Consider the following 26,729-nt stretch of genomic DNA (forward strand, 5'->3'; position numbering starts at 1 on the left):
GATCATATTAGGAAAGTGAACACAAAAATAGAAAAGAAGCAAATGGGGGGATGGGGAGGACCGAGAAATTCATTCTCTGGAAAATGAAATGGGGCTATGGGGGTGTGGGAGTGAGGGAATGAGAAAAAATGAAGAAATAGAATAAAATAGGAAAATAAATAAAATAAAAATAAAAAGGGAAAATAAAAGGAAAATGAATAGGGGAAGGGAAGGAAAAATGGTGAGAGTTGAGTGAGAGGAAAAGCCAAAAAAGAAAAATGCAGGAAAGGGAAAAGGAAAAGGAAAAGAAAAGGGAAAAAAAAAAAGGGCAATGCTCAATTCAGAAAAAGACCCCCCTCCTCCTCCTCTCACACACACTCTTTCTCGCTCTCCCCTCTCTCTACTCTCTCCTAGAAAAGAAATCTAATAAAAAATAAACAATACTTATAACAAAAATAATAAAATTAAAAAATATAATAAAATAAAAATCGATCTAAACCAGGGAAAGAAAGAAGACCCATCCAAAACCTTGAGAGTCACCCGAGGAACTGGTTCCCATTTGGAGATTTCCACTGCCACTAAGCAATTCCTCTCGTTTTTTTCTTTTTTCTTTTTTCTTTTTCTTTTTCTTTTTCTTTTCTTTTTTTTTTTTTTTAACACTGGCGCCGTTTCGAAGCCTAAGCGGCCCAAAATAACGATCTGCAACCGTCCCCGACGGGACGTCGTCAGTGGCACTAGGCCATCACCAACACGGCAACGCCAGGGCTTCCCTTCGTCCCTGCGGTCCATCCTCATGCTGAGATCCTGTATTTGTTCATAAGCTTCGCCGATCCCCTTCGGGGCCCTTCCCCAGACTGTCTTGTCTTTACTTCTTCCTGACTGTCGGGTTCTCACCTTCAAGGGATTTCTGGATTGTTTTTCTACCTCGAGCTGACCTGGCTCTCTTCTACTCTTTCTTCTCTACTTATTTCCCTGGCTACTGCCCTCAGGAAACTATTTTGCTTTGCGCCTCTCCATCATCCTCGAAGCTTGTCCTACACTTGCATTCTGCGCCTTCCGTTCCTCTATACATTTTGCGCGGATCAATTCATCTGCTCCTCCCATCCTCCTCCTTGTTGATCATCCTCGCGAATCTTTTTTTCTCTCTCCCACCCCCTTCCATTCTTCTGCTCCTCCCCACCTTCTATCATTCCAGTTCACCCGCGCAATTCCCTTCTTGACCTTTCGCGGGGAAATCCTGTGTTTTGCTTCCTGCATTTTCCCAGGGATATCTTTGCGCCGTGATCTCGTGCCCCCAACGTCGACCACGTCTTTAAATTATCTTTCTTGTCTCACTTCTTTTTTTAAATTCAAATCCACGCGATAAACCAACTATCCTCCATGACGATGGTCATTGAGAACCAGAACCGCCAATACGGCGGGATGGGCTTCGATAACGTGTATCAACACAACATGCACCACAGCGCTCCGCAGTTCACCGACCCATGGACCGCTCAAACTTCGTCCCATTCCACTCCCCCGGTCTACGCGACTTCCATGGGACCCAGCCAGATTGGCCTCAGCCATGTTAAGCAGGAGGAAGTGAGCCGCCCACCGATGTCTATGCCATACTCGAGTATTCCCGTTTCCGCTCCCTCGATGGTCGCCGGGAGCAACTATCCTACTGCTACTGCTTCGAGTTACCCCGGTCCGGAGATGATGGGTTTGTCGCACGACATGCCGCGCACTTCTTTCGATCAAGCTCCGGCCTATACCACCGCCTCGCCCATGACCAGCTTCGCGCCTGCGAGCTACGCCCCGCTTAGCTACGCTCCGTCTATGCACCACCACCAGGACCGTCGGATATCTCATGCGTAAGTTTACCTCATCATCTGAAGCTTTCTGCGGTGTGTATATGGAGGGAAATATGCTTACATTCATTTTTTCATCTTGTGTAGTGATGCTCGTGTCGGTCAATCGCAACCCCCTTCCGCCCCAACATTCGGAGATGCTCTTGATGCCAGCCGCGGAATGGTCGCGCTCAGCCAGGATATGACACCTCGCAATATCTACGGCCCTCGCAGCTCGCGAGGCTCGGGTGACTCCTACGGTTTCCCCTCGACACACTCTTCTGGATCGTCGATCTCTTCCGGCGGAAACTACCCCTACTATTCCGCCTCTGTCGCATCTGTGGAGTCCTCTGTGACTGACTACAGCTCTACTACCTCGGAATCTTACGAGAACGGCCACCTGTCGCGGACGCTGCCTCGCCCGTCGAACCTGTTGACGGGAAGTGCGCCTCCGGGACCCCAGTCGATGATGAGCCAGTTTAGCTCCAAGATGCCGTCCAACACCCAGAAGAAGCACAAGTGCAAGGTGTGCGACAAGCGGTTTACCCGCCCGTCGTCTCTTCAGACCCATATGTACAGTCACACTGGTGAAAAACGTAAGTTCCAGAACAAGTCTCTTTTAGTAGTGGTCTGTGATACTAATAGTCGGGAATCTAGCATTCGCATGTGACGTGGAAGGCTGTGGCCGTCATTTCTCGGTCGTCTCTAACCTGCGGCGGCACAAGAAGGTCCACAAAGGAGAAAAGGAAGGTGCTTCGGGCGAAGACGAAGAGTAAATCAAGCCACTCTTCATTTCAGTCTCGAATGCCTCCCCCTTAACGCCACCTTAACGGGGCGGAGGAACAGCGGACTACGATCCTGAGACGCATCGCAACACATTGTGCGACGTCTCACTCCTGAATCGGGTTCGGTATTTTGTACAACAGCTTCGATTCCTCTTCTACTACTTTTCTTCCTCTTTCCGTCTCGGCCAGTGTGGCAGAGAAACGATACCCCATTTCCTTTGTTTCCTTTGTTTTCTTTTTTCACAGATTCCCCTGGACAGGCAAGACACGGTACAACGGCTCGGAGGGTTGCTAGTGATGTCTTTATTACCCAAGTTTATGACCATAGAGGTACCGGTTGTTTTGCTGGTTGGTGATTTGGTTTTTCCTTTTTGGTTTTGATTACCCATTTCCTTCTTATCTCTCGCTAGACTAGGGAGTTGGTCCGATGTTGTTTGATTTCCTTTTCTGTTCGGCATGGCTTTTTCTGCTCAGATACCAGCTGGGGTTTGGTTCTTGATGATTCACTTCTTTTTCCTGCGTTTCCGTGACACGATTACAAATCGGAATTATACGCAGCAGGCCTTTTTTTTTTTCTCATGTCCTTTTTCTTCCACGATCTAGAATATTTCCTTTCTTCTCTCCCCCCTTTTTTTCCTTGTGTTTGTTTCCATCCGGTTACTTGACCTTTTCCTTGCGGTGCCGCAGATGATTTGTTATCGGGAATTAGCATGGGCCGTTGATCTGAGTTGGGTTTGATTTTCTGCTGGGATAAATTGCTATAAGGAGGTGCACTCGCGTTGGCGAGTGCAGGGCTGATACCCGTTGCAATTGGGCGGAGCATGGGCTGGGAAATGCAGGCTGATTTGTTTGCCACGGTTAAACTTGTTTGGAGCATACAAGACACCCACGGTGTCACCACGGTCGCTACTATATACCTTATTGTCTAATCAAGATGCTTGAAATGCACCCCCCGGGTTCCTTGTAGACTGACGCTATCGTTATCTCTGTACTTTTTTTCTTCTTCTTTCGAATCAGTCTTCAATGCTCAGTGACAGTGATTCCTGGACCGCACGCGCCCGACCTGTACAGCCTTCACGGGGGATGGATCCATCTACGTTGCCCTAGAAGTACGAAATCCTTCTCCGTGCAGCAGGTAAGCTAAGACCCTTGCTTGCCTGCCTGCTTGCGTCCATCCATCGGCGTACCTTCTTCCCTGGGACTTGAGGGAGCTGAACCGGAAGCTAAAGCATCTGTGCCTTGGGGGCCCAAGCAAGGGTCACCCCCGACTTTCTCCGCATCGTCCGAATGTCTGTCTGTCAATTCTCGGATATTCCGAACGGACGATTGTCGGTATCTGTCTCTATTTCCATATTGCTGTTGGTCTATTACAAGTCAACTACGTTTCTCGATGATGGACCTGTGATGCCGACAAGATCACACCAAAGCAATTGCCGCTGCTCTCGAGTCAGACGTCGCGCGCACACACACACACACACTTATTCCGATGTGTTTTGTGTCGACGCTGCGATACCGGGATTATCTTTATCCCGCTAGTAAATTCGTGATGGAACAGTTGAGCGAGCAGCCTTAGTTGGATATGTATAATATGTATATTCTCCGATATGTGCCAGGGGAAAGTTGATCTTGACGGGTTTAATGGTGGTGTAACAAGTCGCTCGCCGGGCCGGGTTATTAGAGAAGTGGTCTCGTTAGAGATGTCTCAGAGGATTCTGCATAACCTGCAGGATTTATTAACTATTCCATATTCATGCTCAGCTCAATATCAAAGGTATCTTGCCATATTCGTTTATAATCGTCAGCAAGAACTCGCAGCATACAGCCATACGGCAGGTCGCCGTCCCGGTGGTATAGTTCGGTGTTGTGGCATCATACCGTTCCGTCATCGTGTTGAAGCGTGCCTTGATTGCGTCTTATTCTACGCTGCATCTATAAATGTGAACAGACAGTACACCGGGGGTGTGCATCTCCAGGAGGACTTGCAGTCTAGTCATGTTGACCTGCTCCTCATCTCTATGGATACAGACAGGTTCTGATAGGTTCTCTTTGCCCTAATACAGTCGGGGAGAGCCAATAATACACATGAATTGCAGACGAGAAGCTCCGCTGCGAGGATGCCAGTTATATCTAAATTCGGCAGAATTGTCATGAAGCTTACCAACCGCCCCTCTAGCACTGCGTCTTTATTATCTAGAGATTGAGTCTCATACTCACAAATATAGATAGAGAGCCTGTATATTCGACACGCGACAGCTTTTGCATGGACTTGCTGTCCTACCGTGACAGTTAGTTGCGCTACGCTCCGAATTTTTATACGAGATAAAGCTGACGGTGAAGCGCAGCTGTCAATTCTGATCTTTGTGCGAGCTAGCTCTGCTGCCATATTTCTCATGTCGCGATTACTGGCGTGAATTGTTCATGACCTTGATGGATCTATATCAGAATATGATTGTGGTATGACTATTTGGGGCTGTTTATTTACAACTAGTATCTGAATCCCGAATTCACACCCATCAGCCGTCCCTGGTATCTCTCTATCACCTCTCCCAGCTTTACCATGACTCCTGCGGCTAATGTCCGCACCTGTTCTCGTGGATCACTTGTGTCTTGGACCGGTGGCGTCCGATCGAATATCTCTCCTACCCACTCTCGTAGCTCCATGACCTGCGTGGCGTATTCGGTGACCAGGCGCTCTTCTCCAGATGTTCCGGAGGCGATGTTCAGATCTACAGCTGCGAGGAAGAGAGATAGAAGCGAGGACAAGATGCCTGGATCGTCTGATATGGGGCGTGCGTGGAGCGAGAGCAGGAATGCCAATGTCTCGTGCGTGACGGCTGCTAGATAGGGCGTGTGGGGGCCCATTGTTGAGAGGATGAGAGTGAGAGTTTGAATGAAGAGACCGAGGAGATGCGGAGCGTAGAAGGGATTGTAGGAGGGAGCGGTGGAACTGGTTTATTAGTGATGATGGCTTGGCGAAAGATTTGGAGGGAGGAAAAACTTACGACGAAAATTGCATGATCATCATTTCGAAACGACCCTTCAGAGGATAGAAGAACCCATCTGCAAGGACCCTGTAAAGATCTTTTGCGGTGGACTTCTGTCTCTGTGCCTCACGTTGCTGACGTTTCTTTTCGACTTCCATTCGTGAGGAGAATGTGCGGACCTTCAGTGCATTGGGCCCTGATAGCGAGTCTGAGGCCTGGGCAGCCAATGGTTCGAGCGAGGCGCGTGATAACTGCTTGGTTAGGCTTGCGATGGGCGATTCAGTCTCTGGCTGATACAAGGCTTCGAGGGAGCCAGGGAGCTTCTTGGACGGGAACGAAGCGTCGGATACGCTTGGTAGACCCAGTGCTTTAGCGTCTGCTTCGCCATTTCCGCCGAGTTCGCGAGCACCCAGGCCTAGGGCTGTGAGGATTGTAGAGCGCTGTGGTTGAGATAGGTCTCCATCGAAGAATATGGCCGAGAACCAGTGGCCCATCTTAAGAGGTTGAGATACGATCAGTGCGATCATACTTTGAAGTTGAATTTCCTGGAATTTGGAAATCTTTCCATGCTCCTGTAAGCCCACGACGACAAGTGCCAATTCTTCAATATTCTCAGCAAGCTCTGTTCCAAAGCCAGTCTTGCGGCGGATCAGGGTAGGGGCGGTAGCAACAGCCAATTCGTAGCGCTCTACATTCTCAGTGTCGCGTAGGTAGGTTATCAGGTCGCGGATATACCTAACTCATGTTAGTGATCATATGATTACGGCTAGTGTTGTGACATACACTGGTGCGGTAGGTTTGTTGCGTTGAACCAATGTTGGGTCATCATCAGAATCTGAGGGATCTTCATCGGGCTTTTCATATGGGACGAGATCTTCGTCCTCGTCGTCATCATGATCCGAGTCATTGATCTCTTCTATGGCGACAATCTTTGCTCTTCTGGTGTCTTTCTTTGGCGTATCGGTCCCAGATGTTCGATTCTTGCTACGCTTCTCGGTTGGTCTTGTCGCAGGCCCTCTAAGCGTTTCCATGGATTCAATAGACCCAACGGTATCGTGTAGTTTGGCAAGGTCCAAGTACCAATGTGCCTCATCGCTCTCCATCTCCTCGAGATCAAACCTCATCCCTTTGCCCTGTTGCTCGATGAGCTGCGAAATTGTAGTTCCAATCAGCATACCGAGGAACCGAGCTCTGGGTGAAGATGCCGCCAGGCGGTTTGAGACAGTGTTCAGAAAGATTCCAGTGCGACCAATAAACATCATTGCTGCAGGATCAAGTCGTTGGAGGTATCCCGCAGCGAGAAGAACAACTTGGGCATTGGCTGAGAGTGGTCAGTGCCTACCTCCTATATGTAATGCATGGATATAGTACCTTCTTGACACCTAATGGGAGCGTGTTGAATGTAGAACTTGTCGCCTGATTGATCTAGACTCTTACTAAGAAGAGTATTGATCGAGTCTAATGCGATCCGTGTCAGCAGGAAAACATTGTTAAACAGGCTTAGTCCCACCTTCTTGCTGTGCCAGTATAGCCACTAGAGCACGACGCAGCCCCAATGAATGTATCGAACCACCTTGGCCTTTTGAGAGCCAGTCCACAATCTGACCTTGCAAATCTAACCGTTTTGACACGGCATTTGAGCAGAGAGCCGCTACACTACTAACCACTTGTCCCGAGGTGTTGTTGGCACTGTCACCAGGTATTTCACCTGAAAAGTGCCTCTTCTCGAGATCTCGAAAGACAGCTTCGAGCAGTGCTAGCTGCTCCGTTGGCCGGAGACGGTCAAAAAGCGAGCTGTACTGTTCAGAAAGTGCTCGCTGAACAAGAAGTCCAGTATATATTTCTTTGACCACCTGATCTGCATCATTATGCTTAGCCTACCAAGCCTATCAGCGGAGGCGTCCTTAAATACCTGTATAGCCCAAGCTTAGCGACCTCCCAGTCAAAAGAGCCACAGCTTTCCATGCCTCTTCATCACCGAGAGCAGTCTTCGAAGACATATAGAAGATGTTGGAACCTAGCCAGGTGGCGTACTTTGAGCCTTCCCCAATCCATGAGATTGCGGAAAGCCCGTCAAGCCCAGATATCAGAGTAAGCGCTTCCGCCGCCGTAGACAAAACTTTACTGGCAGCAAGTATTGAGAGCAATTCCCTCCAAGCCACTTGCTTCTGTGTCGCATTGCTGTACAAATCATCCATGTCAGTGTATAGGCGAAACGCAAAGTCACTCGGCTCCAACAAGGCGGAAATAACCGCAAGTGTATCTCTAATCTGTATCTTATGACCGGATGATTTCGCGTGCTCAGCCGATGAACGGGACGCAGCTATGAGAGAACGGAGCTGGGTCACCAGGCAACTGATTCCCGCAACACTGCTGAGACATCTCAGAAGAGCAGCTCGTAGCTTCGTATTACCTGATTTTGGACTTTGAGAGTGTGGCCCAAGAGCCCCCCAATGATCCGGAACTGTAATGCTAACCAGAACATTGAGAATTTGCGCTGTTACTGGGCGCGGGACCCGTATATCAAAACCGTTGGGGGATGCTGTCTTATTTGATGGATCTAGTATGGCTAGAACCTGAGCGAGTTCGTGCTCGTCGGGTTTTGCCTTCAAAACGGCCAAGATATGGTCTGAGGATGTTGCGTCCCCGGGGAGATCGGCTTTGGACCGGTGCTCAGAGCCGTTGGATGTGGTGGCTGAATATATTCCCTCGGCAGCAGCCGACAAGACGGGCTGCTGGCTGTGCTTGACCGTCTTAACGGCCGTAAGTAGACCATCCATTTTACAAATGTGGCATTATCCTCGTAACAGTTGCGAAGAAAGGAGGATCAAGTTGTGGAAGTTGGAGGAAATTGTATGGCGCGGAGGGGTCACGTGGGGCGGTTGCTGTATCGATCTAACGACCATTGGAGCTCACCATCCTCATCATCCCATCATCACCTCCACACTGTCTACAACTTGAAATCTCGAAATCTATAGCAACGTAGCTCTTGGCTCTAGAGCTAGAATTTTGCTTACATCTCCGACACCAGATTGTCTAAACTGGCGCAGGAGCTCATAATAAGTGCAGCTCGGAGGCAAGAGACACTTGCTTATGCAACAAGAGCTTGAGTAGAGGCAAATAACTAGCGACCTAGCTAACCTAGACAACATAATCGGAAAATGGCAGCTACAGGTGCGCCTCAGCGATGGTGAGACGGTTTCTTCACCCTATAGCGGCAGCTGCTCATATCACCAGGAAACATCTATACAGCGTCCTGACTAAGTCTGGACCCTTCAGCGATGAAGATTGGGTCCCTGGGCAAGAGACGATAAGTGCTTTAGAGTCATCGAAAATTTTGTGCGTTTCTACGACCGTGATAATGCCGTCATGCTCGCTAACAGAACTACAGAGTCATGTTAGTCAAGGCGATTCTTACTCCCTTAAAGGTTCAATAGATAATAACCAAGCACTGCTTACAGAGGAGCTGGAGGTCTAGGATGTGAGATACTCAAGAACCTGGCATTATCAGGTTTCAAAGACATTCACGTCATTGACATGGGTAGGTCCTTCCTAACTCGCAAACACAACAAATGACTAACACAGGCAGATACCATCGATATTTCCAACCTAAACAGACAATTTCTATTTCGCCAGTCAGACATAGGCAAGCCCAAAGCTGAGGTTGCTGCTGCCTTTGTAGAAAGACGAGTCAAGGGAGTTAAGATCACTCCCTATGTAGGAAAGATTCAGGACAAAGACGAAGATTACTACATGCAATTCAAGATCATCGTCTGTGGTCTTGATAGCATCGAAGCCAGACGATGGATTAACTCGACCCTGGTCGGAATGGTCGATTTCGAGGATCCAGAAAGTCTGAAGCCGCTCATCGATGGCGGAACAGAAGGTATATTTGCTCACTCATGCTGGAGGGGAAATAAACACATCTAACCGATAACAGGATTCAAGGGACAGGCGCGTGTAATTCTACCCACGCTTTCCTCTTGTATCGAGTGTCAGCTTGACATGCACGCGCCGCGACCGGCCGTCCCTCTTTGTACTATCGCAACCATTCCGCGCCAGCCTCAACACTGCATCGAATGGGCTCATCAGATCGCCTGGCAGGAACAGCGCAAAGATGACGCATTCGACAGTGACGACATGGAGCACATTGGCTGGGTCTACAATGCTGCTCTGGAGCGGGCGAAGCAGTTTAATATCCCCGGCGTCACTTTCCAGATGACTCAGGGAGTCGTCAAAAACATTATTCCAGCTATTGCCTCAACCAATGCCGTGATCGCAGCCGCGACTACCTCCGAGGCATTGAAGATTGCCACATCGTGCAACCCTTACCTTGAGAACTATATGATGTATGCGGGCGAAGAGGGCGTGTACACTTACACCTTCGAGGCGGAGAAGAAGCCAGACTGCCCGGTGTGCGGAAATCTGGCACGCAAATTGACTGTGAACCCGAATATGACGCTCGAAGAATTCATCGAAACCCTTGGAGAACGGCCCGAGGCTCAGCTGAAGAAGCCTAGTATGAGGACGGAGGAGAAGACACTCTACCAACGGTTCCCGCCGCAGTTGGAGGAACAGACTCGCGCTAATCTGAAGCTCAAGCTGAAAGACCTGATCGAAGACGGTCAGGAAATCGCAGTCAGTGACCCGGCGTATATCATCGACTTCCGCTTCCGACTGGCGTTTCAATAGACAGAGGGCCCCTGAGATGGACCTGCAACTACACGTTACGAAGAATCGCTGATGCTCTGATGATCATGTTCAAGACCTAGGAAGTCAAATCTGCTTTTTCTATCACAAAAAGATCCCAGTCCAGACTCCCAACAAGTGTAAAGAAGGTTGTCACCAACTTTTCGTAAAATGTACAAAATCAACAAGACAATCCAACGCCAGGCCAATGCATTATATAGCTTTGAATCATTTTTCACGGAAGGCTGAGTCAAATGGCTTTGACTTAGCGCATAAGGTCCGTCAAGCCGCGCTTCCATCTTGCGCATTTCAGCTTCAGCACCTTGACGCTCTCCAGGAAGAGGGTGTCGCTTTCGAATTGGCCAACACTCTCGATGTTGAAGATGAAGTGGTCGCGGACGCGACCGAGCTTGACCTTGCCCTGGAACTCCTCGTGTCTCAGACACTCTCTGCTGACGGTATCCTTGAAGGGATCCACAACAACTGCCTTCAATTCGCCCTCGTGGCCCTCATATCCGCTGTCCTTCTGCTTGGCCTCCTCACGAGTGACCTTCTCGAGGCCAATGACACCGCTGGGGAAGCACTTGGCAAACTTCTTGGCATCATCACCGATGATGGGGCGGAGGATCTTGATGTCGGGTAGTAGACGGTAGGTGGCCGTGGCGACAGGGGAGAACTTGGCATGGTCGGCACCGATACCCTTGATACAGTGAAGTTCCATTTCAATCGCCTGACCGGGACGAAGCTTGGCGACCAGGATGTCCGGGTTGACGGGCTGAATTGCGTCATCGCCAGCAAAGAACTGTTCCTGGCGACCGACGGGGTGGAATGTGATATCTTTGGCGTAGACGTGCGCATTCTTGTAGAGTTTGCGGGGGTCAGTCTCCTCGGGATCCGCGTTGGGGTTCTTGGTACATTCGACGTCCAAGCGCAAGACGATGGTGTTGTAATCGGCGGGACTGCTGCCATTGGGATCGTCGTCGGTAGGCTTCTTGAACCAGCGCATCCAGTTGATGCCCTCCACGGAACCCTTGAGGGGAATCAGACCCAGACGTTGTGCGAGAACCTCATCCTGAATGACAGAGGTGTTGTTGTGGACGAAGACGTATTCGATGGCGATGCTGGGCACCTCAGCCATGAGAATGCGACGGAAGGCATTGGCAATGGAGGCGTCGACTCCGATGAGAGAGAAGGAGGATTCGAATCGCTCGTTGCGGTGGAAGTCGATCTTGAGATCCTGTTCGCGAAAAAAAAAGATGTGTGAGCGTAAAGCTGATGAAGCTTGACTGGGAGGAGGGGCAATTGAGCGCGGACACTTGAGTACTACCAACGTACATTCTTGAACTTTGCGAGGGACCATTCGTGCGACTCGCCGGGCCAGTGACCAGGAAAATCTGTGGAGGGGATGTTGGAGACGGTCTCTGGGTTGATGTCGACGATCTGGAAGTCAATGCAGTCAGTATGATGAAGGACGTAAGAGAGAGAGAAGAAGCCACGGTCGGAAGAGGGAACATACCCTTCTGCGATCAAGCTCCTCCTGCGAGGGAACGAGAGGCGCCATGATGGACGAGAATGTATATGCCGCGGGGAAAATTGGAGGAGAAAGAGGGACAGACGAAGTGGAGGGAGCAACTGCGAAAAGTTCTTTGGCGGAAGCGGCAGTATTTTCTTGAAATTCTGCAGGCCGCAAAGGCGGAAAGATGGTTGATTATAACACACCCAGCAGTTAAGGGGGAATCGGCACTAGTGGCGGGAGTTATAGAGGGCCAACGGCAGACCAACCAGAGACGGGCTGATGACCATAAGCTCCTCTCACGTGACCGCCCAAATTGTATCTCGCCTGGAAAGCGCAACCTCATCCAACGAGGAGCAAGCGTCAGTCCGCATCGCTTCCAATCCCCGCCAATTCCCCCTCCTTCCAACCCAATTGCGTCTGGATTGAGGGCTCCCCGCCTCACTTCACCCTCATCCTCACTCCCCGCTCTCCCGAATGGCTGCTTCCTTCACTCGCCTGGCGGGCAGCGCGCCCAAAAGGCTCTGCCTCCGCCCGTCGAGCTTCTCCAGAAACACTGCTATCCCCAGATCCCGGACGATTTCGACGTCGCTGCCTCGCCGGTACGCAGAGCCCACCAGCTACCAGGCCACCCGTCTCATCCCGGCCGACCCGACCTTCACATCTCTGGCCAACAAGGAGGGCCCTTCGGAGGCTGATGTGGGCGCCGCCCTCGAGTCCGAGGACTCTGGAGCCGGCCGCAAGATCCGCCATTACACTGTCAACTTCGGTCCCCAGCATCCTGCTGCTCACGGTGTGTTGCGTTTGATTCTGGAGCTCAATGGTGAAGAGATCGTCCGCGCCGATCCCCACGTCGGTCTGCTTCACCGTGGTACCGAGAAGTTGATTGAATACAAGTCCTACATGCAAGCCCTGCCATACTTCGACCGATTGGATTACGTCTCCATGATGACCAACGAGCAGTGCTTCTCCCTGGCTGTTGAGAAGCTGCTGAACATTGAGATCCCTGAGAGAGCCAAGTACATCCGGACACTGTTCGGTGAGATGACACGCATTCTGAACCACCTCATGTCCGTCCTTTCCCACGCGATGGATGTTGGTGCTCTGACTCCTTTCCTGTGGGGTTTCGAGGAGCGTGAGAAGCTCATGGTAGGTGTTTTCTGGCATGCTGAGCTGTATGCTAGCCGCAATGACTGACACGAGTCCTCTCAATTAGGAATTCTACGAGCGTGTCTCCGGTGCCCGTCTCCACGCTGCCTACGTCCGCCCTGGTGGTGTGTCTCAAGATCTGCCCCTTGGTCTCCTCGACGATATCTACCAGTGGGCCACTCAGTTCGGTGACCGCATTGACGAGACCGAGGAACTGCTCACGGATAACCGTATCTGGAAGGCCAGAACCCAGGGTGTTGGTGTCGTCAAGGCTGCCGATGCTCTCAACATGAGTTTCACTGGTGTCATGCTGCGTGGTTCCGGTGTCCCCTGGGATATCCGTAAGTCCCAGCCTTACGATGCCTACGACCAGGTTGAGTTCGACGTGCCCGTCGGTGTCAACGGTGACTGCTACGACCGTTATCTCTGCCGTATGGAGGAATTCCGCCAGTCCCTCCGCATTATCCACCAGTGCCTGAACCAGATGCCCGCTGGTCCTGTCCGCGTTGAGGACTACAAGATCTCTCCTCCTCCCCGTGCGGCCATGAAGGAGAACATGGAGGCCCTGATCCACCACTTCCTTCTGTTCACCAAGGGTTACGCCGTTCCTCCGGGTGAGACCTACTCCGCCATTGAGGCTCCCAAGGGTGAGATGGGTGTGTTCCTGGTCAGTGACGGTAGCGAGAGACCCTACCGCTGCAAGATCCGTGCTCCTGGATTTGCTCACTTGGGTGGTTTCGACCAAGTGTCTCGTGGCCACCTTCTGGCCGATGCTGTCGCTATTATCGGTAAGCTATACCCAGACTGCCCCTTTTCGCACTAACTGCAAGCTAACACATCTTTTCAGGAACAATGGATCTTGTGTTCGGTGAGGTTGACCGGTAGAAAAGGATGGGACCGTCTGATTCCAACGAAGACCTGTATAACAGCTCAAGACACATGACCCTGATTTATTGGTGCCAAAATCTCGATTAGAAGTTGCAGATATACCAAGAGAAAGATTAATTGTCTCTATTATTACCATCATTCGGCTTGTGCGAGTTGTGTAACAGGTCCCCTTGGCTATGGCGATCTCCAAAACCAGGTCCAGCCTGCTGTACCAATGTCCTTTGCTTGCTTTTTTCATGGCGTTGACTTTTTCCTTTGTCTGTGTCGCTGATGCTACTTCCGTCGACTGTGTCTGTCCGTCCCCTTTCTTTTTCTCCTTGTTCTCTTCCATAAACCCTGTGTATAGTGATCAAAACATCGACTACGATTTGGATTAGATTGGAGTAGTAGTAGCAGCAGCAGCAGTAGTAGTAGTAGTTTGTGGAAAGTGAATTGTGTCTTGTGAACGTATTTAAATTTGACTGTTACAATTTTTTTTGTTTTTATTCCTAGTAGTTAAAAAGATATGTATCAGAGTACCAATGCGATATATGTGTATATATGCGTAAATATGTATGTAAGACAGGAGATTTAGTAGTAATTGCGTAGACATAAAAGTGAGAAAGAGTTCACAAGAAAAAAAAACCCATGCGTAAACGCATGAAATGCATGATACCAACGCTCCGTCCGGATTCCAGTGAACTCCGTAACCTTGATAAGAATCAAGCAAGCAAGTAAGCAAGCAAGTAGAAAGTGAGACAAAAGAGGAACTTTGAGTAATATGTAAGATGAGAAAAGGAAAATAAGCAAAAGGTTCACGCGCCAATATTAATGCAACCATCACCACTACCAATTTCCAATAAAATTAGGAAGCACCCCCCTCCACGAGTAAAACTATACATTATCATCGTCGTAATGGAAATTAATATCCCTCGGTCTCCTCCGATTATACGACACAAATTCACTATCACCGGGAGGCCGCTCATTGCGCGAATTGGCCGTCAACATGCTCTGAATACTCATGCAGACGCTCTCGACCGTCTGCACGGGCGACCAGCCTGCCGAGCTGAGGAGATCGAGACATATTATGCCGTTGCTGTAGATGTGTGGGTGGACGGGGATCGGACGGGGGTGGTCGGAGGTGGGTGGGCATTCGATGAATTGGACTTCGGGGGGTTCTATTGAAACGAATAAGATGAATCTTGTTAGTTCATTTTCTTCTTTGTACAACAAGTTAAAACGAATGTGGCTGGTGGTTGTGAGGGGTAAATTACCGATAGGGTATTTGTTGCTAAAGGTGAATTTGAGCCGGTAGGTCTCGTTCTGGTAAAGCGGATTGGAATCGAGGACTTTAATGTCCATTTGCCATTCCTCGAGGTTTTCGGACTTGACGATTGTGATCCCGGGCGGAAGGTGGTCTTTCATCTGTGGAGGGGGATTGTGTTAGTTGTGTGTTAGGGGTCTGTGTAGGTGTGGCGCATTGAAGTGTAGATCGTGGTTGTGATCGATCTGGTAGGGTGAATGTTGCAGGTAACAGGGAGGAATGGGTACCTTTAAGAGCTCCTGTATGTAAATCTGGGTTAGTTGCATTGGTCGAGATGGTGAGCGGGGTGGTGAGTGGCATGATGGCTTACCTTGCTCAGGCGCTTGCCGGCGAACATGGTGGGCAGAGCGCCTCTTCGAGGCGAAAGTGACAGCTTCGTTGATCGGAGACTGTTCAGGGAAGATCTGGTGGGTGATAGTCGGCCAGCCTCGTCGGGAGAGGAATTGTCAGATCGTAGAGGCGCACAGATGTATGACGTCTACAACTTAGGGCGGGGCGATCGACAAGACGACGGATGAGTTCTTGAACGGGGCGAGCTCAGTGAAGGATTGAGAGTAACAGTGCAAAGAGATCTAGTAAAGGTGAATGCCCGAGAGAGATCCGAATGCAGAGAGACCGAAGAGGGGAAGGTGAAGAAGAGGGGCCAAGTAGTTACTTAAAAGAGGGCCGCGAGGGTATCTCCGGGCGATCATCTGCTGGCGGTGGCTGACGGGGCCGCACCCCATCACCTGATTGGTCCGGGCCGATCACGCTGGGGGTAGTCCCCACGTGATATTCCAGCATCTGATTTGGTCATGATCAGACTGGATCTACAGTTTGCAAGGCAATTTACAACGACGCTGGTCATCTACATGGGGAGCATAGTGGAAGATGATGCCTAGCCGAATATGAATTCAGACCATAGAAAGGAAATATTATCTCCGTTAAGTCAAAGCCTCCATTAAAGTCCCATCTCATTTAGCAAACCAAGGAACAGACAAAAAGAACACGCCAGATCAGTATATGGACGGGGAATCATCGAAAGTTATTCACAGAAAACAGTTCAGTGATGGTCCGTGACCCAACAAGAATGGACCCGGTGCAGCAGCAGAAAGCAAGTCTCTATCAACGCCATCCGATCAAGCCTCATGCATGGGCGGTCCGCTCGCGGGCTTCACGCTCGACCTTCTCGCGCTCCTCGGTCTCCTTCACCTCACGGACCTTGGCGAGCACAACTTCACGGAAGATGGCACCGCGGGCAATCTTGCTCAGACTGCGCTTCTTTGTGCCAGTAGCCTCGCCCTCAGCTGGCGCGGAATCCGATTTGCCATTGGGCGAGAGTTGAGAGAAGGGCGTCGTGCCAGAAGCCTTCTCTGCCATTTCCACCGGGCTAGGGATGTCCTCATCATCCTCCTGCATCTTGAGCGCCTCAATGCGGTTCGCCAGCTTGATGATCTCGATACCTCTGCGCAGACGAGAGCGAGCAATGTAGGCACGGATCTCGGGCAGCAAGTCGCGGTCGCTGGCCGACTCACCGGTCAACCAGGTGTGCTTCAAGGCTTCTTCGGAGGTGACACGCTTGGCAGGATCCGGCTGCAACAGCGTGAGGATGAAGTCCTTGGCGTCCTGCGAAACATCGCGCCAGTAGCGCTCGTGGAAGATGATCTTTCCGCTTCGGCACTCTTCAATCAGATCGGACAGGTTCTCGGAACGGAAGGGAGAGTATCCGCAAAGCAGGGTGTAGGTGATAACACCGAGGGACCACATGTCGACGGCCTTGCCGTGACCTTGCTTAAGCATAACCTCTGGGGCGGCGTAGCCGAAGGAGCCCGCCATGCTGGTCAGAACCTCGCTGGGGCTATCCAACATCTTGGCAATACCGAAATCTGCGAGGACCAGAGGAGAATGGGGGTCGGGACCGAGGTAGAGAAGGTTTTCGGGTTTCAAGTCTAGGTAAAGCGGATGCCAAAATTACTTCCAGTCCTTGAAGGCGAACAAGTGACGATAGTTTGGACATACCTCGATGAACGATATTCCGTTCGTGCAGGTAATGGACGGCGCCCAGCACCTGGCGAATCGTCTGAGAGGCATCCTTTTCGGTGAACTTGCCATACTCGCAAATGCGGTCGAACAGCTCACCACCAGTGGCCAGCTGTGTGACAATGTAGAATTTATCCTGCCACCACATTAGATAGGGGAGCGTCTAGAGTAGCTTTGATGCAACCCACCTTCGATTCGAACCAATCGACGAAATGAACAATGTTGGGATGGTCGAGAGCTTGAAGCATCTCTAGTTCATCATAGACCATGCGTTCGTTGCCCCGGACATTCTTCTTCAGGATGATCTTGATGGCGACCTTTCCCTTGCTGCTGTCGGCTTCACGAACGATACCGTACGTACCAGCGCCGAGTGTGCGTCCGAACTTGTAGTGGGACCTGGAACGGGTTGCACAGCGGTTATTATATGTATGCAAAGGTAAGGGGAAGCGAGAAGGGTCCTATCGTACTTTTTCTCGTAGCTTTCGGGCTGTCCCGACAGCTTGTTGAGCATATTATGGACTGTGAAATCACCCATTGGTCAGCGCTTGGACGTTGCAGGTATAAAGAGAAGTAGTATAGCCGCTCGATAAAACCACAAGAGAGGGGGGAACGAGTGAAAGCAGGGCCAGTAGTGATGGGACGATCGAACCGAAGAGCCAGAACAGGATGAGAATGCCACCTGCATGGACGCAATGGCCCCAGGTGATGGTGGAAATAAGAGACAAAGACATGATTCATGAAGGACATGAGGCTGCCGTGCGGGCGCAGTAGGACAGAAACCAATCAATGGCTGTCAATGGCAAGCTGGGCTAACGAAAGTGTATGCCATCGTGGGGATAAACGAATGGCTGATCGGCGAGACGAAGAGAAAAGAGAAGGGAAGCGAAGAAAAGCAAAGACCTACAACTCATGGTGACTGGAGCAGAAGGGCCTTAGTGAAGGCCCTAAAGGGGGAGTTTATCCGTGAGTAGTGTGCGGTGGGCTCGAGGCCAGCGAGCGCGAAGCTGAATGGGAACCCCGCACGTGAGGGAGGTTGGTAGCGGGGCGATTCAAGAGACAAGATCGCGCAAGTCGCGTTGGAGGGATGGAGGATGAAGGTCAAAAACAGAAATCTGGGGGGGAGGAAGAAGAAGTAAGTATTTGGTGGGATTAAGTTCCGTACACGAGCAACGACAGTGTCCGTGTGGAGGGAGGAGGGGGGGAAGCTGATTGATGGTGGGTAAATCCATCCATCCATCCATCGATAGGGGGTTCAAAAAAAGAGACTAACTGGGTAAACACACGGTACCTGATCGGGGGGGGCGCTGCTTATCGCTGTGCTGATGGCTGCACGTGCAAGACACAGACAGGCAAGGCAAATGCAATGCGGTGTTGTGTCGGTCGGGAAGGGAAAAGGAAGGAGGCTAAACCAGTTGATAGACAGCTGAAACTGACCAGAAGAGAAGAAAGGAAATAAGGAATAGCGAACCGAGCGATTAAATCTGGAAAGGAGGGGGAACGAGAGCGAGAAAAAGGTCGAGTTCTGGCCCGGCGATAGAGTTTAACCCAGTAACCCATTGATTCATGGCTGCCCAGCACAGCCACGGGGGGGTTTTCCTCAGCGGGGCTCAATCTCGCGGAAATCCTATCTATAGGGATTGGATGGTGGAGGAGATGATGGAGCGGCCACGCAAGGCTGATGCTCCTCCAGGCAGCGCATTTTAGTAGGCTGATCCATGGATGCAGTTAGTCCACAATTCGTCTTGTGTTCAATTACTACATAATGCAGGGTAACTTCGAGTCTAGATACCCGTCTGGTATTGACAGATTGTTCACTTCATAGCCTTAAACTGTTTACTGTATATGTCTTTCCAAAGTAATAACCTCACTTCCATGCAAGTCGTGATGATTATGTTCAGGTAGAGTTTTCGCCCTGAAAATGGAGGGAATCTAGAAAAAAGCGGCTTAGGGTGAAACGGGCCCCCAAGTCTGAAATCGGCCAGCGGGCCAATGCTGACGCCTTCTTCTCCAGGCTGAAACATTGCCGACAGTCAGTCCCTGAAGCTAATTAATTCTGGGCTTTGGCTTGGGCACCAGCCACAGCAGAAGAAAAAAAAAAAAAAAGTCTCACCATGACAGGAAGAAACATAATGAGATCAAATTCATCGCCGTATTCTCTTTCATTTTCCGCTTCGAGTCTTCGAAACTGAGACATATTGGACCCTAGTATAAAAGGGGCTATGCCCGCCAAGTTTCTGATAATTAATTTTGGCCCCCATAGAGGGATGGCGCGGAGATGCAGCCTAAAATCTCATCTGGGATGCTTAGCCGGATTGACGCCGGTTTATTGGATCGCCGTCTGCCCTGACAGGCTGACTGACGGCCTGCTCTCTTCGGATGATTCCTGTCCTTCTCCACTCGGGCTGAATGCAGGTTTGCTAGCCTCGTGGGTATCCAGATAGATTACTTGATTACTTACTCCCTGAGCTTGATTAGGCTGTCTGACTGCGGCTTCATCTTGAAAGAGGCTCAACCAATTCATTGAGCACCTGTATCACCATAAAGAGCACAGTATAACGACGCTAACAGACATCCTACCATAAATCATCACACCAAGTACCCCTCAACCATCATGGCCATCATGCATCAACATCAAGATCTTCCCAAATACAACTCATCCAACACTCGCTCACAATACTCCCGATAATACCCTTCTCCTTTCCATCCACTTTTCTGCCCCCGTATTCCCACCGTCTGCCATCCATCCCTTCGCAATCTCGCAATTCGTTGCTCTTTACTCTCCTTTACCCCAAACGAAGACTTCTCCTTTTCATCACCATCACCATCACCACCAGAAACCTGCTTTTCCTTGACCGGACTAAAACTCCAGAAAGACCCAGACCGCCGCATCCCCTTGGACATGCGCCGTGCATATTGCATCTCAGCCACATCAGTGATCATTTTATGCAGCGTGGTGACACTTGATGTGACCTGGTGACGGAGGAAATCGATTGTTGTATTGATTTGCAGCTTGTCTTCGTATTCTGGTCTTTTGACCGGCTGCATTGTTCGTATACCGAGTTCCTCTTCGTGACCTGTATATTCTGGCGTAGGAGTAGCGGGAGCAGCAATCCTCAACGGCAATGGTAACGGCAAAGCCGGCACCGACACTCCAACTCCTGCTTTAGCTGCATCCATAGCATAATCCTCAACCTCAGAGATGCCCAAAGCACCATTTCCAACCGACTCCCCGGATACCTTCCGCACCTTCAACGGCGAGGGAACAAGACCACGCTCATCCCCATACCCACTATCCTCTTCAGCCCTGTCGAAAAGCGATACCTCACTATATGCCGAAATAGTGGTGTTGGTATAGTCGAAGCTGCTATCACTTTCACCCGAAAACAACATACTCTCCTCGTCCTCACCCCACTCTCTACCACCACCACCACCATCCTCCTCATCACAATCATGATAATGATGAGGATACTCAACAAACGGATCATCCTCATCCTCACACACCAGCACCCCCCCCTCCCCCATCCCAATCATCCTGGACCTCACCCAACAACTCCCCACAAACCCCAAACCACTCCACAGCCGCCTGCAAAAGCGGCAGCTTCTGACCGGAGAACTGATGGGCCGCGAGACCCATTCCTTCGTAGGAAATGGCCATGTAGAATGTGAGATAGGTTTTGTATATCTATACCCCACACAACACAGTTGATCATTTGAATAAACTTGTTAGCGTATATACCCGTAGATAATACATCGTATATAGCGGTCAATAGGAAAGTAGGAGAGAGATAGGATAGAATAGTGATAACTGTACCGGCTGCTCCGTTAGAGACAAACATTCTGCTGCGTGGGCGATACATTGACGGTAGTGGTTGGAGGTATAGAGGTTCTTGATGGTGCGGAAGGTGAGGGGCCAGTTTGCGGTTCCTGTTGTTTTGGTCCTTGTTGTAGTTGTCGGGAGGGAGGTTGGAGATGAAGATGGAGTTGAGGGTGGAGATGATGGGGTGGACATATTTATTGATATATGTATGTCTGTGTAAATGTACGGTCAAAGATTGTTGATTGTCAATTGGGTCATGGGGATACTGAGTCTTGAAGATATAGGAGGAGAATGTGGAAGCTTGGTTGCCTTGAAGTTAGAGAACGGATATAGAAATGGCGATGAGATGCATCCACCTCATGACGCGCGTCACGTCCAGACGTGACGGGGTTTCGTTTCGTGTCGAGCCACGAGGGTCGGGACTATACAGTATTTCTCTAGACATTGATCGCGATTGCAATGTTTGTTGGTGGAATATTGTTGCAGTGGGTTTCTATACTAGAGTTGGGTCAGGCACGGCAGTGAATAGTGAATCCTCATTACGACAAGCTATCTCAAATTGACAGCATACATCACATAATATGGTTTCATTATGACTGCAGAATTTCAATTTACATCAGCCTGCCCAAATCCCTATCATTCAGCACGAAACACCGAAATATGCACAAATAGCCCTCAACGACAAGTGCTTTTACCAGTCAAAACCATGAGACGCCACCAGTGCGTATGTCCTTTTTGAAACCAACCACAGACTAACCACCTACTCCGCCTCTGGTTTGACCTCCTCTTTCACCTCCGGACCAATGTTGATTCTGGACAAAGCCTGTCCGGTGGAATTCAACGAGTCAATGAAGCTTTCCAACAGTCGGTCCAACTCCCCAGCTATCGCATGGTCGTTCGCACCAGCCATGAAGAGCTCAAGCTGAGGCAGAGGGAGCTCGGGGAACAAAATCGGCTCCCCGTCATTAGTGGTGAGCGAAGGAAAATTGGTTCGAGCCGTAGGCAAGGAGTCCGATACGGAGGAATTGGCTGACGGGACGAAGGGAAGGCTGAGGTCGATGCTTTTGGTGGGGATCGCTGTCGGGAACGGTTCAGACAAAGAAGGGTCGTCCGTATCCTCAGAAGGCTTCTGCCACACGTCATCTGTCTCCTCTTCTTCATCTGGACCAGGGCCATCCATCATGCCGGACTGGTCGTAGTTAGGGTACTCCAACGTATTCAGCAACTGGGGATACTCAGGACTTTTTGGGTCCGCGGGCGCCTGGGTAGGTGGTGTGGAAGGTCGATCAAAGCGGAAGGGGTCATAGTCAGTCTCAGATCCATTGGACTCGCCCGATCTAGACGTAGATGGCCGGGAGTCCCCGGGCTCACCAATACTCGAGCGCCGGACTGTGGTTGAAGGCTGGCTCTCGACAATTGGTGCCTTCAGAGTATCGTACTGACTGGTATCCACAAAGCTGTCGCTGCTTGCGCCCCCACCATCTGCAGGAGCGGTCATAACGGGAAAGGTCCATTCCATAGTCGCTCGTTTATCAGATGTGTCAGGCTCAGCTGGCTTTGTCTCTGGTTCTGGTGGGCTGGCTGGCTCAGCCTCTTCCGTCGGAGGTTGCATGAACACAGGAAACTTCCAGTCCATTGTAGGAGGACGAGGCCCAGTCTGGGGCTGAAATGTCATGTCTTCGGAGCCCCGGTTGCTGCTAACACCGCTGCTGGACGAACGCGAACGGCCTTCAACAGAGTTCCGATGTTGACGCCCACTCGTCCGGTTCGCTCGAATAGTATCCGCATCGGCAAGTTGGAATGGCTGGGCTGAGGTTGCTCCGGCAGCATAGTGTGAGGAATCAAAGGAGCCGATGTCAATATCAATAAAAGTCGAGGTGACTGACGATCGATCGGTATCGGTGCGAAGCGGAAGATCCGACGCAGGGGCTTTTGGTTCGATTGGAATGAAATCATTCTTGGTCTCGTACGTGTAGCTTGGCTTGTCTTCGTCGAAGAGACCCTCCATCGCCGCAGCTCCCCGACGCACACGCTCGTCAAAGTTTGCCTTTTCCTCCGGCGTCATGACCTTCTCTGATCCGTCTTCAGAAGATTCATGATCCGAGCTAGGCACAGTGGTTGGGCTGATCTGATCTTCCATCTCCGCCAGAGAGGCGGCCAGCTGGTCAAGATCAATAACTGAGAAGCGACGCTCAAAACCATCCGTCGTACTAAAGTTCCAGTCCTCTTCGTATTCGGCTTCAGCGCCTGGGAGTTCTGCAGCAGCAGCACCTCCGGGGTGAAAGAGAGATATACGCTGACCACCACGCTGTGACCATTGATAGTAGATGCGGACGAGCTCGCTGAGGGACGCGGTAGGATATGCATCCTCAGTATCAGCAACGTAGGGATGTGTCAAAATATCTGCCATCCCAGGCCGGGTAACCGGATTGGATTCTAGGGCAAATGAAACGATGCTCTTAAGGCCGTCGCTATATTTGTCAGTGTCCAACTTCGGGGTGTTGCGAGTGATCTGTCTGCCGATTTGTATACGTTCGCGAAGGTTCGAGTTAGGGGGATTGCCCGTGGCAAATTCAAACAAGGTACAGCCATAGGCCCAAACATCAATCTATAGCAGTCAGTATGGGGAAGTTTCCTTAGAGGCGTAGAGCTCACCTCACTACCGTACTTGTGGGCTTCACCGCGAGTCGCAAACATCTCGGGTGGCATCCAGTGTGGTGTTCCAATCCAAGTGGACCGCTTGTCCATCTGAGATTGAAGCACTCCGGCGACACCAAAGTCACAGATTTGTAGTCTTCCCTCCTCGTGGATCAAGATGTTGGCAGCTTTAGATGGTCAGCCGCAGGCCCAGTATTAGAAAGGCAACCGCATACCTTTGATATCTCTGTGGATGACGCCCGCATCATGGATGGCGCGCAACCCAGCAGCAAGCTCTCGAGCGATAGGAATGATAAACTTCTCCTCAAGCCGGTCGCCGGTCGCTCGCATCTGCGGTAGAACGGCATTAGCACACTGATAGAAAATATACATGCAAAGGGCGAGGATGGCAATAGGGAAGCACGTACCAAGGTTCTAACACTACCACCAGGGCAGTATTCACAGACCAGCCACAGTTGTGAGTGGATAGAGATTGCCTCGATTATTTCGTTGATATTCTTCGCACCCGCATCCTTGACCTGCTTCATCACTGTAATCTCGTGGATAAAGTCCTTGATTGACTCATCTCTGAAGTCACGAACAGTTTGATAGTCCACAGAGTCAATATCCATCACCTTGATGGCAACGACCTTACTGGAGGGGAGCTGGTGGCCTTTGTACACGCGTCCGTACGAGCCCTTTCCGATCAACTCTTCGAATTCATAAGGAGGTGTATTTGTTTTGGCTCTGCGGCACATCTCCCGGACAGCAACACCCTGTTCACGAGCAAGCTTTATGGCTTCCGCCTTGTGCTTGGAGAGGGCAGCCACCGCCGGGTCCAGAAAGCGCGATCCACGTGAGGGATCCATGGCGGATTCGGGATGCTGTGAGGGTAGCGGATGATCTTGTAAGCCAAGAGGGGAATCAACTGGTTGTTGACAGAGAGAAGGCTGGCGGGGCCGGATGAAGCTGTCGGGACTCAGACCCTTGCCAGGATCCAAGGGTACAAAGGGGAGGGTAGGTTGGTGACCTGGAGACTCACAATCAAATGCCGGGAAACACTCAGTAGGAGAAACAGGTGTGATGGGATCGAAAGGTGTTCCAGGGGAATTGAAATTCACAGGACGGAATGAAGGTGGAGTGTGGATCAACGGCGGCGAGAGGGGGGAAAAAGGATCCCAGCAGCCTGTGGGGGCTTCACAAACACCTTGAGCGAACGGTAAGACTTGAGCCCGACGATGTTCTTGGAGGTTGGGGAAGTGTGTGGACAAGGGAGCAATAGTAAGAGGAGGCACACTGATCAAAAACGGGTCAGCAAGAGTCAATCTTGCTGGTGGTCTTTCCCCTTCTTCTTTGGACCGTCCTGGCCAGAAGAGGTTCTGAAGAGCCGAGCCGATCTTGGAATCAGAGCCTCCGGTACGCGGGGAGTGTCTCTGCGCGTTGCGACCAAAAGGGTATGTGTCCGAACGGAAGAGTCGCCTTCTCCGCAGAGAGTCGTTCGCCTTGGTGGCACGTGCTTCACCTGGAGATTGTTCGCCCGGTGATTTCGAGGTGGGCGATTTCCCCGAAAAACTCTTCTTCTGTTCGCTCCCTCTGTCGGCCTTCCTGCCGAAAAATGGCAGTCGTTCTCGCCTGCTGCTTCCTGAGCGTTGGTGAGATCGGTAGCCCGGCTCGTCACTCGCGCTTTTCTTATGCAGGAGGCCCTGCTGCCGACGGTTTTTCCCGTCCTCGAACAGACTATCTTTTGGGCCTATACAGTGATTAGTACTTGAATTCAAGCCTGACTTCGACAGCAACTCACTATTATGCCCTTCTTGGCCCGCTACGCGGCCTTGATCGCCCTCCTGGCGATATTCCTGCCAGGATTGGGGACTGCAACTAGATCAGCATGTATAACCAAATAATTCGGATATGTCAGACCCGTCGACGCGTTCGCAGGGCTCAAAAGAGCTTGAACCTGCCATTATCAAGGATCACGCAGAAAACGATGCGAATTTTGAGAGAGAAATAACGAAGAACGAGAAAGTCGGCACGGACACGGTTCATCAACAAGCATGACACGACACAGAACACAAGCAGAAGAAGCAAGCGGCAGAAGACGAAGAAATCATAATAGACACGGGAAGTGACCGCCAAATTCACTGACTTACATCGAAGCTAAAATGGGAGTCTCCCAATATAGAACGGATCGAAGGAGGCCGATTCTCACTGTTGGCTGGTTTTCAGAAACCGATGGGACCAGCCAGTGAACTACAAAGTGTTAGCTACATAATGAAACACATCATGCTGTTCCTGGGGACCTGTGATCTCAGGCACTGCGGAAAGCCCACCCAAGATAAGCACAAACTCACCTCGAATGCTGTGTTGCACTGAAGCCCAGGATGCCGTGAATATAAGGCGGTGAGAGATGTAAAGAAGAAGAAGACGCTAGTTTAGCGCCAGGCAGAAACCAGTTCTGCAAGTGCTAGGCAGTTGAGCTTTAGTGAATTCGAGATATCTGATATGTGGTGAAGTGCGCAGGCCACGAGCTATGATACTGACAATCCACATTCACCTTTCTGTACAACCAAGAAGTGACAGCCTGCGGTACTTGAAAGTCTCTCTATATGCACGGCCTTGAGTTCACCTGCACAGTTATGTGGCATCAACAGAGAAGCCAGATGCTAAATGCTGGAACAAATGAACTCTTCTAAGTGAAATAATCTGCATGCAGGTTAGCACTGCACCAGCTAGCATCTACAAAACAGAGCACACTATTAAAGCCAAGCAGAAAAAAAACAGTGATCACAAATGGCTTCACATCCAGACGCAAAACAGCCACTGAGCCCAGACAGCCAGCTTGACTAGTCAGGCATCTTCAGTCCTAACCGCCTCATACCCATCACGTGACATTTGAGCAAGAAGCGCAAGAAACCCGAACATCTGCCCAGCAGGCAATTCGACCACCAAGACGCAAAACATATTTCTCTATTGCTATCTATAAAAAGCCGAAATACCACTCACCTACAACAAGCACCCAGTAATCCCACAACCAAGCCAGCTGGTCTACCACAAGACAACGAACAAGGAACCTGTCGTTCGCAATGCAGGGGTAACGGAATCAGGGCAACGGAAAACGGAAAGAGAAGAAGTCTAAG

At 50.6% G+C, this 26,729-nt stretch overlaps 12 protein-coding genes across 12 annotated transcripts; 5 read left to right on the top strand and 7 right to left on the bottom strand.

Annotated features, from left to right (window-relative positions):
* Positions 1-193: 193 nt before the first annotated feature.
* On the top strand, positions 194-1,199 carry An02g05417 (hypothetical protein; the record flags this gene model as incomplete). The annotated part of the gene is made up of 2 exons (XM_059746302.1): positions 194-226; positions 801-1,199. 2 exons carry the CDS (start codon positions 194-196, stop codon positions 1,197-1,199), a joined length of 432 nt encoding a protein of 143 aa, XP_059605140.1.
* A 160-nt stretch (positions 1,200-1,359) lies between these two features.
* Positions 1,360-2,584, top strand: An02g05420 (uncharacterized protein; the record flags this gene model as incomplete). The annotated part of the gene is made up of 3 exons (XM_001399642.3): positions 1,360-1,832; positions 1,917-2,404; positions 2,466-2,584. The coding sequence occupies 3 exons, from the start codon at positions 1,360-1,362 to the stop codon at positions 2,582-2,584; spliced, it is 1,080 nt and encodes a 359-aa protein (XP_001399679.1).
* A 1,022-nt stretch (positions 2,585-3,606) lies between these two features.
* An02g05430 (uncharacterized protein) lies at positions 3,607-4,587 on the bottom strand (the record flags this gene model as incomplete). Its single annotated transcript, XM_059746303.1, has 3 exons — positions 3,607-3,686; positions 3,781-3,929; positions 4,541-4,587. The coding sequence occupies 3 exons, from the start codon at positions 4,585-4,587 to the stop codon at positions 3,607-3,609; spliced, it is 276 nt and encodes a 91-aa protein (XP_059605141.1).
* Positions 4,588-5,077: 490 nt separating this feature from the next.
* On the bottom strand, positions 5,078-8,357 carry An02g05440 (uncharacterized protein; the record flags this gene model as incomplete). The annotated part of the gene is made up of 6 exons (XM_001399644.3): positions 5,078-5,540; positions 5,596-6,312; positions 6,361-6,898; positions 6,949-7,035; positions 7,088-7,435; positions 7,490-8,357. The coding sequence occupies 6 exons, from the start codon at positions 8,355-8,357 to the stop codon at positions 5,078-5,080; spliced, it is 3,021 nt and encodes a 1,006-aa protein (XP_001399681.1).
* Positions 8,358-8,738: 381 nt separating this feature from the next.
* Positions 8,739-10,269, top strand: An02g05450 (uncharacterized protein; the record flags this gene model as incomplete). The annotated part of the gene is made up of 5 exons (XM_059746304.1): positions 8,739-8,767; positions 8,815-8,916; positions 9,039-9,118; positions 9,167-9,463; positions 9,518-10,269. 5 exons carry the CDS (start codon positions 8,739-8,741, stop codon positions 10,267-10,269), a joined length of 1,260 nt encoding a protein of 419 aa, XP_059605142.1.
* Positions 10,270-10,531: 262 nt separating this feature from the next.
* Positions 10,532-11,827, bottom strand: An02g05460 (uncharacterized protein; the record flags this gene model as incomplete). Its single annotated transcript, XM_059746305.1, has 4 exons — positions 10,532-10,774; positions 10,817-11,503; positions 11,602-11,706; positions 11,783-11,827. 4 exons carry the CDS (start codon positions 11,825-11,827, stop codon positions 10,532-10,534), a joined length of 1,080 nt encoding a protein of 359 aa, XP_059605143.1.
* Positions 11,828-12,256: 429 nt separating this feature from the next.
* On the top strand, positions 12,257-13,813 carry An02g05470 (uncharacterized protein; the record flags this gene model as incomplete). Its single annotated transcript, XM_001399647.3, has 3 exons — positions 12,257-12,928; positions 12,996-13,716; positions 13,776-13,813. The coding sequence occupies 3 exons, from the start codon at positions 12,257-12,259 to the stop codon at positions 13,811-13,813; spliced, it is 1,431 nt and encodes a 476-aa protein (XP_001399684.1).
* An 876-nt stretch (positions 13,814-14,689) lies between these two features.
* On the bottom strand, positions 14,690-15,456 carry An02g05480 (uncharacterized protein; the record flags this gene model as incomplete). Its single annotated transcript, XM_059746308.1, has 3 exons — positions 14,690-14,973; positions 15,070-15,220; positions 15,430-15,456. The coding sequence occupies 3 exons, from the start codon at positions 15,454-15,456 to the stop codon at positions 14,690-14,692; spliced, it is 462 nt and encodes a 153-aa protein (XP_059605144.1).
* Positions 15,457-16,244: 788 nt separating this feature from the next.
* An02g05490 (uncharacterized protein) lies at positions 16,245-18,049 on the bottom strand (the record flags this gene model as incomplete). Its single annotated transcript, XM_001399649.3, has 5 exons — positions 16,245-17,047; positions 17,118-17,274; positions 17,327-17,534; positions 17,606-17,657; positions 18,043-18,049. 5 exons carry the CDS (start codon positions 18,047-18,049, stop codon positions 16,245-16,247), a joined length of 1,227 nt encoding a protein of 408 aa, XP_001399686.1.
* A 411-nt stretch (positions 18,050-18,460) lies between these two features.
* Positions 18,461-18,842, top strand: An02g05510 (hypothetical protein; the record flags this gene model as incomplete). The annotated part of the gene is made up of 2 exons (XM_059746309.1): positions 18,461-18,549; positions 18,740-18,842. 2 exons carry the CDS (start codon positions 18,461-18,463, stop codon positions 18,840-18,842), a joined length of 192 nt encoding a protein of 63 aa, XP_059605145.1.
* A 599-nt stretch (positions 18,843-19,441) lies between these two features.
* On the bottom strand, positions 19,442-20,669 carry An02g05520 (hypothetical protein; the record flags this gene model as incomplete). The annotated part of the gene is made up of 3 exons (XM_001399651.3): positions 19,442-19,555; positions 19,597-19,666; positions 19,828-20,669. 3 exons carry the CDS (start codon positions 20,667-20,669, stop codon positions 19,442-19,444), a joined length of 1,026 nt encoding a protein of 341 aa, XP_001399688.3.
* A 1,046-nt stretch (positions 20,670-21,715) lies between these two features.
* On the bottom strand, positions 21,716-25,556 carry An02g05530 (uncharacterized protein; the record flags this gene model as incomplete). The annotated part of the gene is made up of 6 exons (XM_001399652.1): positions 21,716-23,563; positions 23,611-23,780; positions 23,829-23,943; positions 24,021-25,342; positions 25,394-25,464; positions 25,513-25,556. The coding sequence occupies 6 exons, from the start codon at positions 25,554-25,556 to the stop codon at positions 21,716-21,718; spliced, it is 3,570 nt and encodes a 1,189-aa protein (XP_001399689.1).
* Positions 25,557-26,729: the final 1,173 nt, after the last annotated feature.

The sequence above is a fragment of the Aspergillus niger genome (assembly GCF_000002855.4).
Source record: "Aspergillus niger supercontig An02".
Taxonomy (NCBI): domain Eukaryota; kingdom Fungi; phylum Ascomycota; class Eurotiomycetes; order Eurotiales; family Aspergillaceae; genus Aspergillus; species Aspergillus niger.